This window comes from Fukomys damarensis, unplaced genomic scaffold, assembly GCF_012274545.1.
Source record: "Fukomys damarensis isolate Sample0158 unplaced genomic scaffold, DMR_v1.0_HiC HiC_scaffold_24, whole genome shotgun sequence".
Classification (NCBI taxonomy): Eukaryota; Metazoa; Chordata; class Mammalia; order Rodentia; family Bathyergidae; genus Fukomys; species Fukomys damarensis.
The window spans coordinates 8,876,625-8,894,447 of NW_022900936.1; the positions used below are offsets into that span (position 1 = coordinate 8,876,625).

Consider the following 17,823-nt stretch of genomic DNA (forward strand, 5'->3'; position numbering starts at 1 on the left):
TTTTTTTTTTTTTTTTTTTTCTTTCTGTGCATCAGAACTCAGTGGTGAGTTCTGCCTCTCCAGAGGACCCTCCTGAGACTTTCAAGTGTGGCTGTGAGCATTTATTGATGGACATTATTATTGAAACGCCAGTGTTCAAAAGCACCTGTTTCTCTTCTTTAAAAGAAATAACTTTTGGAGAGTCAGGTCCACATTATTGCCGCCTCTGCTCCCAATTTAGAGTCTTCTAATGTGACTCGTTCTTCAGCTGGACAAGAAAAACAAAACAAAACAAAAACAACAACAACCACCTGGTCTTCTAAAAGGATTAATTAGGTCTCCAACATCAAAGCTACTAGGGTATATGGAGCTCTTTCTCCCAGAACTGTAGCTCGGACAAGTATTTTCTGGGTGAGCGGCTTTGCTTGTTTGCATTTAGGTCAGTATTCATCTGGACTGAACCAGAGGGCAATGGAGACGTACACAAGCCAGAAGGAAATGCTTGGCCTCCTGGGGATCCAGGCTGTTCCGTGTTGTGTAAGCATCAGCTGGTGTCACCCTCTGCATCAGCAGGCAGGGAGCTGCACAGCCCCTGCTCTGACCATGATCTTGACCACCCTCACCCCCAGGGACAGGCACTCTTCATTCGCTGCTACCACGTGGCAAACAGCCATGACTAATGCAGGATCTTGTTTAAAAATAGCATGTACATTTTCCCATAGAAACCTTAAGCTTTGTTTCCCACTGCCCGTTGAGGCTTCTCGTGCTAATGAAACGACAGGAAGAGGTTTATACCAAAGCACACATTCATACAAAAAGAGTGCACAGCACAAATGTGAAGCTGTCCCAACAAACGCACGCAAAGGCCGTAACCAGCAGCAAGCCCTCCCCCTTATCCTCACCTTATCATCATTCATTATCCTGACTTTTACCATCCCAGACTAATGTTGGCCAACAGGGAGACATTTAAGGTCCTGGATATGCCTTAGCAGGCACAGTGTAGGGCAAGCGAGTGGAAGAATCCATGACCTTAGACTCTGGGTCTGGCTTGAAAGGAACCTTCGGTGGAAGGAAAACGACTTTAGTGTCAGAAAATCCACCTCTGGAATCTACGAGCTCTGTGGGAGTAAGTCAGTTACTTTCCTGCGCCTGGGGGGTTCCTCTCCCTCAAAGGAAACATTAAACCCTACTTCCCTGGATCCTAAGAGGTAGAAATTAACTCAGAAACACTTGCCATCGAGTCCTTTCTCAATGTAAGCAACTTCTCTGTAACGTGGGTTAGACTGGACTCTGGGGAGCATAATGTTTGCTAAACAGCCGTCTTTCCTTCTATCTGCCCATTTCTGGGGTCTTACCATTCCCCACATCCCACGCCAGCAGGTGCTTTAGCTGAAGGCTAAGATGTCGCAGAGAACAGACTCCAAGACTCTCTTACAGGGCAGGTGTCCGGATGTGCCCTCCCCCTCGAGAGGCAGCCAATCAAAGAGATGCACGCACACGCGCACGCGCACATAAAACTAAACGACTTGGGCCTGAAGCGGACGGAATGACTTCCCCCTCTCACCCAGCCCATCCACTTGTTCTCCCCTCCTCTAGTAACTCTTGTTCTTAATTTCCTGGCCTTTCTTCCAGCAGCTTTTCTGCCTATTCAAATATTTTTCTCCCCATTTTTTTCCATAGATAGCAATATTGCCCTTTATCTTTATTTAACAATCTGCCTTGGAGATTTTTGTACGCTCATACTCAGATGGCTTCCTCATTCTTTTTCCACGCTAATAGTATTCCGTGGTTTACCTGTATTATAACTTTTAGCAACTTTATTGAAAAATAATTCACATACTGTAAGATTTACCATTCAAAGTATACCTTCAATGGCTTTTAGTACAGAGTTATGTAAAGAATGCCACAGTTTAAGAAGTTTCATTACCGCTAAAACAATATCCCACACACCTTAGTTATCACCCTTCTAAGGCCCATACCGTAGGCAACCGCTACTCTGTGGTAGGCAAACCCATTCGCCTGCTCTTGACGTTTCATATAAGTGAAATCCTACCATATGTGGTCCTATGTGACTGGCTTCTCTTACTAAACATGAAATTCCCAGGGTCATTCACATCGGACCACGTGTAGACACATCATTCTTTTTTATTGCTGCCTAATATTCCACTGTATGAACATGCCACATTTTGTTCATGTGTTCATCACTTAATGGACATTTGTATTTTTCCCATACGGGGCTATTGTGAATAATGCTGCTATAAAGGTTCATGCTAAAGTTTCTGTGTGAACTTATGTTTTCATTTCTCCTAAATGTATAGCAGGGAATGGAATTGCTAAATCACATGGTTTATTGTATAATTTAATCATCCATCCCCCCATGATGAAAATTTAATCAAATTGCATCTTAAAACTAAAATCCTTCACAAGTGTGGCAGGGCTTGAACTTAGAGTAAGGGTTTGGGGAAAATGCACCTGGGAGCATGGCTGTTTTCCTCAGAATCCAATTCCAGCTTACCACTCTATTCTGCCTCAATTCCAATACAGCCCATGGCCTCATCCAGGTCTAAGAAGAGCAGGGTCAGGCTTCATGGTGCATCCTGTGGGCCTGCTCCCTCCTGCTGGATGTCATCACCCAGGAGACTATCTGAGAGGAAGCTGTTGACTCTTGACCATGGACTGTTGATTCTTGACCTGGCCCTGTGACAGTGGGCCTTTGCCACACCTGGCCCCAGCCACACCTGCAACAGGTACAGACCAGGGCAGTTCAGGAGCCATCTAGGCACCTCTCGGCTGGCCGGCCAGTCTCAGGGACGACTCCCTGCCACTGCAGGCCTCAGTGGGCTGTAGGAGGGCCAGAAACTCCCTCATACCAGCATGTTTTTAAAAAATGCTTTCAATTTAGACATTTTTAAACAAGCCAGTGCCAGGAAGTGCTTTTCCTTCTGAGCCAAGAGAAAGAAGACACATCTACTGGGAGCCTCTGATTAACTGACTGAGAGAAAATTCACCCACTTGCTGTCTGCTAAATTTCTGTTTGTTTCTGCTTTGAGGTTCTTGGGTGCTCAGAAAGCTCTGAGCAGCCCAGTTGCAAAGGGACTGTGCTCTTTGGCTGGGAGGCCTCCTTTTCTCCTCTTCCCCTCCCAGGGCAGAAGCTGGAACTTGCCTGAGAGTCAAGGACAAGCCCAGCTCATGGAAGGTGAGTATTCTGCCCCAGTGCAGCTCCTAGATTGCTTATTTATTCCCCATCTCTAAATAGCAATGGCCACATGGTGCATCTCTGCTATAGAATGTGTTTATGCACTGAGATACAATCTCTTACCTTTAAAAAAAAAGGAAAATACACTGCATTGTAATAATTAATAAGTTTATTTAAGGTGGAAAATGTGCTGCTTTAAAACAATTGAATGTTCTGTATTCTTAGTCAAATATATTTTATTCTGTACCTGAATATATCACATCATTCTAGAACAATTTCCAGAACATTCTGTCATCATAATTAAAATTTATTGTCTTCTTGTTGTATTGACTTGAAATTTCCCCCTATTTAAGACTTTAAGGTCTCAAACCATTCCACCAGTGTTGTTATAAAATTCATGATTGTCAGATTGTTTTTTTATGAGTGACTTATGATTTATGTAATTAAATCTGTTCATTTGTCCTAGGCTTTGTCACATGTGGTTTGGACAGTTATTTTTAAACAGCTTCTCCCTTCATCTAAAACTAATAGGATTATTCACTCATTCTGGCAATTAACTGTAATAGAAAAATACTGACCTCTCTGAGTCCTGCATTAGAAAAATGAATTAGCAACAAACAAATATGAAGCAGGAGGTATTTGTGGAGGCCTTCAGTCAGCCTGTGACAAACCGAATACACCTGTGGTCCTAAGGAACAGGAAATGGGGGTTGGAACCAGTAAAGCTCAACTGGGAAGTGTCTCGGTGGACCATGAACTACTTCTCTGGTTTTCATTGTTTCATTTTCTTCCCTGGCTCCCCAAGCAGAGAACACAGTTTCGAATTAAACAGTAATTGAGATCTTTATCTTCAGACCTGACAAGAGCACACAGTGTCTCTTCCCAGGAGCACTTCACCAAGGAGACCAGAAAAGTACCAACTTGTAATCTTGCCTTTTAAAATTAATTTCTTTTTTTAAAATAAGTTCACATGGTGCAAAATGTACAAAAGGCAGACAGTGAAAAGTACATCTTCTTTCCCCCATTCTCTTCCCCAGAGGTAACCACGGGGTCCAATTTCTTGAGAATTCTCCCATAGATATTCCATGTGGCCGTGGTTTGCAAAACCACGCAAAGGCTGTGTTAAAAGCTGGGCCTCTAGCCTGTGGTGCTCCTGGGCCAGGGTGGAACCTTTAAGAGGTGGAGCCTAATGGGAGGCTATTAGGTAACTGGGGGCGTGGCCTCCAGCCTGTGGTGCTGCTGGGCAGGAGTGGAACCTTTAAGAGGTGGAGCCTAATGGGAAGACATTAGGTCACTAGGGGCCTTGGCCTTGAAGAGGATATTGGGGCCCCAGACCTTTCCTCTCTCTCTCTGCTTCCTAGCTGCAATGAGGTGGGCAGCTTCCCTTCTTTAAAAGTTGATTTATCTCAGGCATTTGTTACAGAAGAGGAAAGCTGACTGACACATATACATATATAAGCTACAGGCAAATAAAATGTACCCCCCCTTTTTAACATGCATTATTACATATGACATATTCATTTTTAAGCTATTATTATTTACTACCTAAAAATCTTTTTATGGCTGCACTCTGTTCCTTGGCTTGGAAATTCCAAAATTTACTTATTTATTCTTGTTTTTTGAGACAGAATCTTGCTGTGTGGTTCAGTCTGGCGTTGAACTCACTGTACATCCCAGGTTGGCCTTGAACTCACAGCAGTCCTGAGCACCAGGGTTACAGGTGTACACCACCACAACCAGCTCTCCAAAATGTATTTAGCCACTCTCTAATGTTCACATTGACCCCAGGCATCATTCAGCACAAGCGAGGCTGCAGTGTCTCACCTTAACACTCTCATCACTTGGGATCACTGGGAATTGGTTCCAGGGACTACACAGATACCAAAATGGCAGACACTTCAAATCCTTTATATAAAGTGGCACAGTATCTTCATACAAATGGTGCAATGTACCATACACTTCAGATCACCTCCATATTACATATGATACCTCACACGGTGTAAATGCCATGCAGATAGTGGTTACAGTGTGCTGTTTAGGGAATAATGACAAGGAAAAAAAGGTCTGTACCTACCTGTTTGGTACTGAATTGGTTTTTCATTTCAGAATATTTTTGATCCATGGCTGTTTGAGTTCGTGGATGCAGAACCCATGAATAAGGAGGGCTGTCTGTTCATTGTGTCAGACATGTTCTACAGCATCTTCAGGACAAATTACTAAAAATTGTAAGAATTGTTGGCCCGAAGATCAGAGCATTTGTAATATCCACAGGTCTTGAGCACTGGCACTCCATATTGCTTGTATGAATTTACATTTGATCAGTAATTATACAAGGGCCTCATTACCCAGCAGGTGTGTCTACAACGTGTATTTTGAAACATCAGAAGTTTGCAAACCTAATAGGTTACAGAATCCTATCCCACTTTTAATTTGCTTTTTCCTTAGGCATGATGTTGAGGAGGTTTTTTATGTTCCCATTTTCTCCCTATAATCTATTTGTCTATATCCTTGGCACATTTTTCTACTGAGGTTTTAGACATTTTTTTTCCAACAGAACTGACAGTTGTTAAGAAAATGAGTCATACAAATTGCAATAGTTCTCCAGTTTGTCCTTTGTCATTTGGTTTTATGGCATGCAGTAACTTTAAAAAAGTAAAATGTACTTGAATTTCACTTTTTCTTTTATTCTTTCGTCTGGATTTCTGTACTGTGCTTAGAAAGGATATTCCACTCAAGATAATAAAGAAAAAAAATGCCATAGTTATATTCTAGTACTTAGTTATTTCACTTTTTATGTTAATATCTTTGATTTATCTGGACTGTTTGGGCAGCAACAGTGAGAAATGTGGATCCAAAGCTACACTGCACCAATCCTACTTAGTGAATAACCCCACCTGTTCCCTACTAATCAGAAAAGCTCCTTTATCATCCACTCTGGTGCAGCTCCTCTCCTATGGATGGAGTCTTCTCTACTCCCCTGTTCTTCTTGCCCTTGTATCCACATCACACTGCTTTAGCAATTGTAGCTTTATAGGAAGACGTGGTAGGGAGAGCTGTTCCTGGTTCTGGAGGTTCCCCCAAGCCCTGTGCAAAGCTCACCTAACCTGTGATTTTACTAACTTCATTTAATTTAAGAAAATGTAAATTAATTTCTTTGGTTGGCTAGTTTTAAACTTCTGGTTAGGCTAATTCACTCATCACTCTTTATGTCCTGGATTTTTCCTACATAGTCTAGACAGTGACTTTTTCCAAATGAAAACTTTGTCTATGTGTAGAATATTTGGTGAGACAGACAGTTTGATGGTGCTTCATCTCCTAATCTAGAACTTTGTGTGCTCAACTCAAGATTTTCAAAAAATCTGTTGACATGTAGTTTGTTAGGCTCTTGCTCACTCCATAAAGAATGCCTCTTAACTTCAGCCATCCCAGCTGTCACTGATACAAGGCCCTCGCTGATAGGAGAACTGGCTTGGCCATGTGGTTCTCAGCCCAAAATGCTTTGTCTTATCTGGACTTCTGTATTTCTCAGTTATCATGCAGATACCACTGGGAGCATCCAACCAGACAAGTGCCACCTCCCTCCTGAATGATCCCCTGGGAGAGAGGAACAGCACCAACTCCACCAGGGCTCTGCAGCTGCTGGAGGGGATGAGTGCGGCCTGGTACATCCTCACCATCATCGGCTTCTTTGGAGTGATTTTCCTCTTCCAGTTGGCCAGCAACATCCTTAGGAAGAACGATAAGTCTTTGGAAGATATTTATTATTCCAATTTGACCTTTGAGCTCAAAAAGAAAGGGCTCCAGAGCAAGGTGGACAAATATTCCTCACTGATCATTAGCAATACAGCTGTCCTGCAGCCTATCCAGGCCAGCCTGGTGTCAAAGGGCGGAAACAGTGGGCCCCAAACTGGAGCCCAGGGGAGTCCTTGAAAGTCAAGCCAGCAGATCTCCAATGGGAGGCTCCAACCTCTTTTGAAGAAGGAGTAGTAGCTTTGGGTTTCCTGGAACCTGAAGAAAGGGGTTGAGCCCTTGAATGGGGCTAAAAGAGCATCAGCATGCTAAGGGCACTTCTGACTGATGGGCAGGGGGCCAGACACCAGTAGTTTATATTTCTGCAAGACTTTCTGACACTTTAGGGTGGGGATAGCAGAAGCCATACTTTCCTGTCCCTAGCAAACCCTGTGCTATAGGGAAGGGTGTATGCACCCAGTGTTCTCAGAGGAACCCAGGATACTCTAAGGAAACAGGTGGGTTCTTGCCATGGAAAGAAGGCGGAATTGGAGTGAAATGCTCTAGATTAAAATTCAACTTCTAGAGAGAGGTCACATAAAGTTTAAGTGGCTGGTTGCTCACCTGGAACCTTTAGAAGTTGGGATAGATGGAACCAAAGGACCATTGAATTTTGAAGAGCCAGTGTTTTTTGTTGTTGTTTTTGTTTTTGGTACCAGGGATCGAACTCAGGACCTTGAGCTTGTGAGGTAGGCAGCAGCACCACTGAGCTGCATCCCAGGCCCACAGGGCCATTTCATTTTAAAGACTCTGACTCCACTGAATTCAGAACCAAAGTTGTTTATATCAGAAGTTACAGATTCTTTGTTTTCACTGAGTGGAGTGCACTGGGAAATACACTTTTTAGACTCAGATGCTCTGGACTCTACTCCGGACTTGAGTCTCACTGCTTTCGTGTCTGTGTACACAATCATCCCACCTCTCTGGAATTTAGTTTACAGATAAAATGAGAAGAGCAATGCCAGATTGGCCAACTTTACCCCGCAGATAAGATCTGATGAGATCATGTGTGTGAGTGTATTTTGAAAAGCAAAATAAGTGTATACATGTAAGTGTTGCAACGGTGGTGATGATTTTGACCGTGATAGTTGATGCTGACGATGGTGGTGTTGGCAGGGCTGGTTGTTGGTGGTGGTGGTAAAGGTTGGTGTTGACGTGGCGTTGGTGGTTGGTGGTACATCTGAGTCATGGTGGTGGAGGTTGAGGAGAACGGAGGCTTGGTGTGGTGATTCACGTTGCTGTTGGTGGTGGAGTGATGCTATGGTGGAACAGGAAATGACTCAGCCATTAGCAACCAGTCTTTAAACCACGGCTACTTGCTTTGTTCTGTAGGAGAACCCATCTGTGTATCTGTTGATGCCCCATGTGTGAGTTTGTAACCGGCAGGGCAAAATGGAACTTTAAGAGTTAGAATTTTTTCCTCTAGAGACAAGCTGTTTCTTCAAATCTCCTTAGGGCCTCCTTTCATCCCTCCTTCCTCAGCCCAGGTGATTGGGTAGCATTTGAAGATGTTGACTCCGGGTGGCCAGAGTCCACTTTCCTTTTCACAGGGAAGGAAAGAGCAGGACAAGGCCAGTAGGAATGAAGCAAGCCTGGGATTGTCCGTGGTCTCCTTGTATTCCTCCCATCTCTGTTCCTTACTATAAAAGGCCCTTGCACACCTGGACACAGTGAAATGATTTGTGGCAATATAAGCCCCCCCCATCTCTTTGGAGCTAGCTTCAAATAAAGCCTTTTTCCTTTTCACCAAACGTGTGGCCTCCCATGGTTTGTTTGAAGAGCTGCGAGCAAAGGGAGCTGTATGACTGGTAACAGACTGAATCTATAAGATTAAGGTTTTAGCCAGGCGTGGTGGCGCACGCCTGTAATTCCAGCACTCCGGAGGCTGAGGCAGGAGGATCGCTGTGTGTTCAAGACCAGCCTGGGCTACATAGTGAGTTCCAGGTCAGTCTCAACTACATAGAGAGACCCTGTCTCAAAAACAAAAGAAAAAAGATTCAGGTTTTACTGATAGAACAGTAACTACCTTCGCATTTCATGACTTTAAATAATAATGTGATCTAGTCAAGTATTTTTTAAGTATCTCATATACTTGCAAAAGAAGTGATATCTTATTTATTTGACTGATTTGGAAGATGTGATTGGCTGAGTTTCTGCAAGTGACTCTCAGCAGTTAAAGAAAAATGTTATATTTTGTCTGAATTTCTATGAAGTTCATCCAGTTCAGCTTTTGGAGCTCCCTCCTGGGCTAGAGATGATTTTATTTTTCCTACCTGTGGATTACAGCCTGCAGTTATCCCTATGATCTCATAAAGGTCAGAATTAAATCCCAAGCCTATTTTTGTGTGTGAAGTGAGAAATATTTTCAAGTATTTTTCCTCTTTTCACATTTTCTTCATCATCATCATCATCATCACCACCATCATCATCATCATCATCATGCCTCAGGTTGGAAACAAAAGTGTTAGTTTGTTGATGTAATTAATGCTGGTCTTCATGCTTATGTTTGAGATGCAGGGCAGAATAAAACAGAAGACCAAAAAGGAGAGGAAAATATCATTGGTAGTGAAGAGAAACACAGAAATCATTAAAAGGGAGTGAACGGTCGAATTTTAAATGAATTTGAGATAGGAAGAGTTAATTGATATTCTTCACTCGCTCGCTGCCTTTGAAGAATGTATTTCTCCCTTCTTAACCCAACTTCCCGCATTTGCCTTTGGGGGTTCTATTTCCACTTGGGGGTCTGGCCATAGACCTAGATAAGCCAATCCAGTCAGAATGACCAGAAATTGTTAAATGGAGACTTCTGGAACACAAAGACTCGCTCTGCATGGGACTAAAAGCAGATCTGAGTCTGAAATTACTGGATTCATTTTGCCAAGAGGAAAGCGAACACAAGAGCAAAACCATTAGAGAGATCAGACTGAGAAAATTACAATGATTACAGCCCTGTTCAAAGCTTTAGTTCACAACTGGAATTTCTCAGTTTGTGAGCCAATAAATTCCCTTTAGTAAGTTCATTGCAGGTACACTTTTTGTTTCTCAGAACCAAAAATATCTTAACTGATACCTTTGGATGCATAATTTCCTAAAAGAAATGGGCCTCAGAGGAAAATTTGAAAAGAAGATGTGTGATGTGGCATATGGGAGGTTGAAACCATTTCCTTCAGCACAATTTTTATATTTATAGGTGGTTTTTTTTTGTATTTGTTGGAAAAAATAGATTTAGGATGCTTCCTATTTCAGTTCAATAATCATTTATAAGATTTCTCATTGCTTGATCTCCCCTAGAACATTCTATGAGATTCAGTTCTGGGTAAGCCTCAGCTCTTGACTCTGTCAGAGAATTGTCAAGGAAACCCCAAGGAGGGCCTTTTAAGGTCAACCTGTAGTCAGAAAATGGTTCAAAGGTATTTTCTGAGGAGCAAGAGCCACTGTCTTTATGCTGACACCAGCATGGTTACATCAGATCTAAGAATATGTTCCCAGGCAACCTCACTGCTGCATAATCCAAGTCCATCATTTCTGGAGAACTTGTCTGAGAGTCTGCCTTGGAAATGTGTTCTTGGATGTGGGCATTTTGAGCAACACTGATGTGGGGGGCGGACTTCAAATACTATAGTGGGTTTTTTTTTATTTTGCAAAAATCCCTTAAATCCAAAATGATCGGCATCAGAGCCACTAGCCACTGTCTTGACAGCAACCATCTATAGTACTTGAATGAATAGGAAAGGTGTGAGCACTGGGACATTAATATTTAATTCAGAAAATGGGAAAGAGATTTGCAAGTGGCACCAACCTTGTTGCATACAGAAGCAAAGATCTCTGATTCACAGTATTCCTGATACCTTCTCTTTCTTTGTCTCGATAAGATTCCCCCAAGACTTACGGGATGAGTTCAGATAAACGTCTTCTGAAATGAAAATTATTTTAAAACAATGTGGAATGGACCCAAATGATCTCCTTAGAGAATCTGTGGCCTATGGTAGCAAGGTTTGTACTGAAATCAAATCAAGATTAAAAGAGCTTTGCCATGTGACTGGAACCAATCTATTCTAAATAAAATGCTGACAGCTCGATTGCATTATTATTTGATTTGCGATATAATTCTCACATTTTAGAAAAAGATTTACAAAGAATAATTTAGAGAGTAAACATCTGTTGGCATTTATACCACCCAGAGCAGGAGTTGTTCTCTTGTTCTTGTAATTGATACAAGACTTCTACAAGAACAAAAGAATGTTTAACTCATCCTTCAGGTAAAGTTTAAGAAGTTCTTTTATTGACAACAATGAAAAAAATTTTACATAACTAATACACTGGTGCCTCCGTTCATGAATGCTTTTGTTTGCAAACAATTTAGCTCCCAAACAGAAGCACTTGGCAAAATTTGGTTTTTGTTTGCAAATTCTCTGCCTCAGATAACAAACGCGACCATGGTCCTCTTTCCCACACAAACACAAACATGGCCATCTTTTCCAAACTGTAGAACAAATTAAATTCATGACTTGAGGTACCCCTGTATATGAAGTGCTATAAGCATAACACACATAATATATGATTTCAGGGAAGGTAGCAGAGGCAGCTCACAGAATCAGGAAAGAGCAGGGTCAGACTGCTCTGAGACCCTCACTCTGGCACAAGCTAGGATCCTCTCAGAAGAGAACGCAGCTCTCACATTTATTTCTATTTCAGTGAAATTATTCCATTGACTCAAAGTAGAACAGGAGCTAGGGTGGGCAGGTCTAGAGAGTGGAGGGTTTAGATTGGCTGCTGCTATGTTATGCAATCCTTTATGTGACCAGAGGCACTTAAGTCTATGAAGAAAATGCTAATGAATTTTCACTCAGATTCTACATTCTCCATGAAACTTTCTCGATTGTTGCCTTGGAGATGTTATAGTACTTTATACAGACTGGGATGGATCAAAGAGAACAAATTTATTAACAGACCCCCAAACAAGGGAACGGCATTTGTCTTCCAAGTGTTTGAAGCCAGAACGGCTCGTGCCTGTGGGTGGAACCACTCCACAAAGACAAGGAGAGGGCCGGGTGTAGTGGCGCATGCCTGTAATCCCAGCACTCGGGAGGCTGAGGCAAGAGGATCGCTGTGAGTTCGAGACCAGCCTGGGCTACATAGTGAGCTCAGGGCAGTCTCAACTACATAGTGAGACCCTGTCTCAAAAAAAAAGAACTAAGAGACAAGGAGAGGAATTTGGTTCTGTATAGAGAAAAGGGAGTCTACAGGATAGCAGAATATATTGAAAAATATTTCTTCCTGTGAATTTCCCAACACTACTGCCACAGCCCTGATGTTCTACCATGTTGTGAAATTAGAGGAATAAATGCTTGGAGTGAGCAACTTGGAAACCAGAGATGGGATACAGTGATGCGTTCCCAACAGATACAGCTGGAATAGTAGCAGCAGGCAGAGTTGGAAAATTAGAGGCAGAAATGCTTTCATCTATGGTAAGCCCATTTAGTTTAGTTGAAGCTAAACTATCAGGAAGTAACAAAAGCACAGGGAGGCAGTAAATATGGATTTGGGGGACAGATTTAACAAAATCTTTGTAGAACAGGGACAAGGATGAGGGAGAGGTGGAAGAAGGGGCCTGAGGGAGAGAAGAATACTAAACCCATCTGTCACATGCATCTGTAAATATTGGTCTGCTATCTGTTTCCCGCTGGACCATGGGAATCTTATTTTAAGAATAAGGCCACATCATGCTGATATTGGTATTGACCATTCATTGCAAAACAGAATATTTGCAAATGTGCTTTAGAAATAGTAATACTCATTTAAAAATAATAAAGGATAGCTGGGCTTGGTGACACACACCTGTAATCTCAGCACTCAAGAGGCTCAGGCAGGAGGATCGCTGTCAGTTCGAGACCAGCCTGGGCTACATAGTGAATCCCGGGTCAGTCTCAAGTACATAGCGGGACCCTGTCTCAAAAAGCAATAAAACAATAATAATAATAATAATAATAATAATAATAATAATATAGATAAATGAAGGAACTTCAGGCACTAACTCCCCACGAGTTTGTTAGCTAGTCATCCATCCTCTGTGCCCCACAGGAGTTGTGTGTGCCCATATTATAACACCCATAAACAAAGCTACAGTTGGACCCTTCACAATCATTCGAACAGAAGAAGTCTCGCAGAAAAAAATATTAAACTATTATTATGGTTTAAGTGTGAAGTGTCCCCCAAAGGCTCATATGTTGAGGACTTGGTCACCAGGGCCGTAAAGTTCAGAGATGAGGTCTTCAGAGGTGACTGGATCGTGATGAGTTCATAGCTGCATGGGCTTTCCAGGAGTGGAGTGCAGTTGGAGGAAGCAGGTCCTCAGGCCTCTGAGGAGTTACATCTTTTCCCCAGCCCCATTTCCCTGGCCCTTCCTCTCTCTCTGCTTCTGGGTTGCCATGAAGTGAACAGCTTCCCACCAAGACGTTTCTGCCTCACCTCAGGCTCACAGTAATGTAATCAGCTGACCACGAACCAAAACGTGTGAAAATGTGAGCCAAAATAAACTTCTTAATGTTTGTCATCCCAAAATTCATATGCTGAGGTCTAACTCCCAAAGGAAGTGGGCCTTTGGAAGGCAGTCGTGATTCAATAAGGTCATGAAAGTGACATTCCCAACAGTGTCTGCTATAGTTTCAATCTTTGATTTCCCCCATCTATTAAAGGGTTTGATCCCAGGGTTGCACTATTGGGTGATAGTGAAGCCTTTGAGGGGTGGAACTGAATAGAAAGTCTTTAGGTCATTGGGAGTGTAGCCTTGAAGGGAACTGTGTGACCCTGGCCCTCCCTCTTTTGCTTCCTGGCCATGAGGTAGGAAGTTCTACTCTGTTCTTCCCATGATGTGCTGAGTTGCTACAGGCCCAAAGAAATGGAGCCATTGATCATGGACTGGGACCTCCAAAACTGAGCCCAAATCACAGTTTTCTTATTATAAGTTCATTATCTCAGGTATTTGTTCTAGTGGCTGAAACCTAAGTGTTCTTACAAAAGAGACACCAGTGCCCTTTCTCTGCCATGTGTGGACACAACAAAACTATGGCTATGAACCAGGAAGTAGCCTCAGGAGATGCGGAATGTGCCGACATCTTGATCCCCAACTTCTGCTTTCCAGAGCTGTGAGAAATAACTGTGTGCTGTTATAAGCCACCTACTCTGTAGCATTTTGTTACAGCAGCCCAAACCAACTAAGATAAAATGTTGAAGAAAAATCAGTGCAGGACTTTGGTGAAGGTGACAAGACAGATTTTTCCAATTCGTGCAGTAGGGAGAGAGGCTCCCTGGTAGAATGAGCTCAATCCAACCAATACAAAGTGACAGGATTTTAAGTAGAGAAGGAGCTCAAAGGGACTTGGAGATGCAAAAAGGTAAGTGGAGAAATACTGGGAATGGCTTGGGGCAGTGGGTTGGACAGTGCCTTGAGTGGCTTGAGAGTGTCTTGTCTTGTGCACAGTCTCACCACAAAGTTGTGGCTACCTTTTGGGACACAGCCCATTGTGAGCAGAAGCCAGGTTAATGTCGGTCACTCAGCACAGTGTTCAGAAGGGTCCTCTGGGCCCTGTGGGGTCCCATCTCAAAGCAGGCTCACAGGCAGGTCAGGGCCTGCTCTGGACAGTACAGTGTCCACACTGGCAGGCTCATAGGAAAGTCAGGCCACCGGGAGCCTGCTGAGGACAGGGTAGGGTGTGGCCTGAGTGCATGGCCACATCAAGAAAGCCATGGGAAACAACATTGCTCCAGGCTTCACAGTGGGGCAGAGTAGCATTGGCTTCTCCTATCTTGGGGCTCCTGAGTCCCGAGGCTGCTTCCTGCTGCACAGGAATTCTTACCAGCTTTGGCCCAAGGAAACCCTACGAACTCTTCCACTCCATGGTTCTAATGAAGTCTGAAGCCTGGCCTTAGGAAAGGGATCCCTTCCTTGCTTGTCCTTCCCTTGGCACTCTCCCTTAGCCCCTGGGACTCTGTAGAGTTCTGTCTGTATCTTTGTACTGTCTTCCCTATTATAGTTTGATAATTCTTTATAATAAACTTCTGCTGCTTACTCTGTGGTTACTATTTTCTTATTCTACCCAAATTGATCCAAAGTGTAACATGAAGAATGAACAAGTTCAAGGCCAAGCAGGCTTGGACAACTCTAGGCAAATTGCAGTTCAGCAGGCTTCCAGACCATGAGGTTACTGGAAGCCTTTACTATCACCTGTAGCATCACCCAAACCCAGACTGTGGGATACTTTCTTCACAGAGCATCACCGCCACAGATCAGTGTTTAGCTTGGTACACGGTCCATTACAACAATACACCAGTCACAGGAACCAAGAGACAAAGCCCACATATTGGTGAACCTTTCACTCCTTTTTATACTTAGTAAAACTCTAGATAAGCCAACCAATAAACCAACATGTACTTAACGCCTACTTTATGCATGTGATCACGGTACATATCAGAGGCTGTCGAGGCACGACAACTTTCCTGTCTCTAGGTAGCTTACAGTCTGGAGAATATAAACCATGTAGTGTTAAGTACAATTACAAGTATCAGGCAGGAGATGCCATAGACAGTACTGTATATAATTAATTATAAACTATATGGATGAGGCTGGGGACATAGTGCAGTTTGTAGGAAACTTGCCTCGCATATGTAAGGTCCTGGGTTAGATACCTGGCACTGCCTAAATAAATGAATGAATAAACCCATGTGGGTCATGAGTACTCAGAGATCTGGAGGGGCCTAAACCACAGATTTAGTTGCTTCCAAGCAGTGACTTATAACCCACTTTCTCTTTCTCTCCTGTTATGAAATGAATGTGTTGTCTCTCCTTCCCTGCCCCAATTCATATGCAGAAGCCCTCCCTAACTTGCAATGTGACTGTGTTCGGCCTTAGAGCCTACAAGAAAGAATTAAGGTTAAATGCAGTCATCGGGATGGAGTCCTGATACAATAGAGTCCTCATACAATGGCGTCCTGATACAATAGGCCTTGTAAGAACAGACACCAGAAAGCTCCCTCTTTGGCTCCTGCCCACCACCTCCGCATGTGAAGATGCAATGAGAAGGTGGCCATACACAGCCAGGAAAAGAGTCTCAGGAGGAACCAAGTAAGCCAACACCCTGACCTTGGATCCCAGCCTCCAGAAGAAATAAGTGACTTGTTTAAGCCCCCTGGTACTTTATTACAGCAGCCTGAGCTCACCAAAACAGCTCCCCTCTTTCCTTCTCTCTGGCTTTGTAGGATGAGTCCCTGGATGGGCTGGATGAAATTTCTCCTCCTTTCTCACTTGTAGCTCTGAGATCAACTGTACAATGTGCTGGGAATGCAGCAGCCTGAGAGAAGCAGGGATTGCCTAAAATAACCCAGCGTCCCTTTTTGTCCTTCTTAGAACAGGACAGCCTGCAGCACATTAGCTCAGCAAGTCCAGTAACCACCACATAAAACCTGGGCTGTGCTGTACTTTTGGGGATCCCCAGCTGTTGGCAAATCGGCTTCTCAAACTTCAACTCATCTCTTCTAGTAGCCCTACTAAAGAAACACCTTATAATGTCACAGTACACACAATTCAAAACACATTCTTGACTTGACATCATGTAATTGACCGGACAATTCTTATGAGGCTCAAAAATCTACAGCTTTTTAAAGCTCTGTGGTAAGGCCAAAAATACAGAAAAATGGTCTCCCGGAGCAGAAGAAATATCGAAGACCATTACAGTGCAGCAAAGACCGGCGTGAGTCAAGCTCTTAGGGGAGCAACAAAGGGGGCGGGCGACCCTGAACCAAAACAGGAGGGACCATTTTAAAAAACAGCTCCAGAAGGACTGCCCTTCCCAGAGCCAATCAGGGACTGGCATTTGATACAAGCCTCCTACGGAGAGGATCACCTTTAGAAGGGGCTATGGCTCCTCCTGGGTTCTGAGTGGTGTACAACCTAGGGGCACCCCCAAAAGGCAGACTCTTCCTCCCAGGCCTGGCAGGGGTGACTCTGGAGTGTGACACAGTGTGCCTTCCACAGGAGTGAACTCTTGCATGAGGGGCTAGAAATTGATCAATATACTCAGCAGAAAAAGAGACGTTTGTCATCCATTGTCAGTGCTAGCAAAATAACCAGATGCACTGGGCAACTTAGCCAAGGGACATCAAGAAACAGGATAATGTTGTTGAGTCTCTCATTAAAGTCATAAATGTCAAGTTAAGCCACATCATTTCAGTGACATGGATTGCTTTCACTCACTGGGGCAAACAAACCCTAAAGCTCCTTGGAGGGCATTATCTTTGTAATTATTATTTTCCAAGAAGTACTGAGCTCTCTGCCCCCAAGCAATGTTGTTTCTGTTCAAAACCCCAATTAACCTGTGCTTTCTGCCCTAAGCTGCTGCCAAGGCCCAGACAGGCACAGTACCATCGTGACTCTTATTAGTTCGTAAGGCAACAGGGAGCTGCCACTTCTCCAAGTCAGGCAAACCCCTTTGTCCCATGCCACCTGCCTTGCAGACACTTGGCATGGAGTATATTAGGGTTTAAGCAGCTGAAAACTGAGCCCAGGCAGTGTTCCATGTAGGAATTGGGTGTTTCTGAACAGAACCAATGAGGGTTTTACAGGAAGGCTAAAGGCCAAATCTTCTCCCAGAGGAGGGAAAGATGCAGAGAAGTAGTTTAGGTGCCATCTCACGGGACTCCAAGCAGGACTCCTGAGGTTTGTCTAGGGGGTAGTTAGACCACAAGCACACCCTTGACCCACAGAAGTGGACTGGGGAGCGGAATGAGCTTGTTGGCCCAGTCCTGAATCAGGAGTTGGTGTGACTTCTCTCTTCCCAGAGTACCTGAGCTTCACCGGAGATGGAA

At 43.6% G+C, this 17,823-nt stretch overlaps 1 protein-coding gene and 1 long non-coding RNA gene across 2 annotated transcripts in view; one reads left to right on the plus strand and one right to left on the minus strand.

Annotated features, from left to right (window-relative positions):
- LOC117283249 overlaps positions 1-12,843 on the minus strand; it is a 24,311-nt gene extending 11,468 nt beyond the window's left edge. Inside the window, exons 1-2 of the long non-coding RNA XR_004514237.1 lie at positions 12,802-12,843; positions 10,763-10,876 (exon numbers count right to left, since the gene is read on the minus strand). This is a non-coding gene — a long non-coding RNA (uncharacterized LOC117283249). The remainder of the gene's footprint in view (positions 1-10,762; positions 10,877-12,801) is intronic.
- Smim34a (small integral membrane protein 34A) lies at positions 2,763-7,636 on the plus strand. Its single transcript, XM_010611309.2, has 2 exons — positions 2,763-3,175; positions 6,704-7,636. Exons 1-2 carry the CDS (start codon positions 3,169-3,171, stop codon positions 7,102-7,104), a joined length of 408 nt encoding a protein of 135 aa, XP_010609611.1. The 5' UTR covers positions 2,763-3,168; the 3' UTR covers positions 7,105-7,636.
- Positions 12,844-17,823: the final 4,980 nt, after the last annotated feature.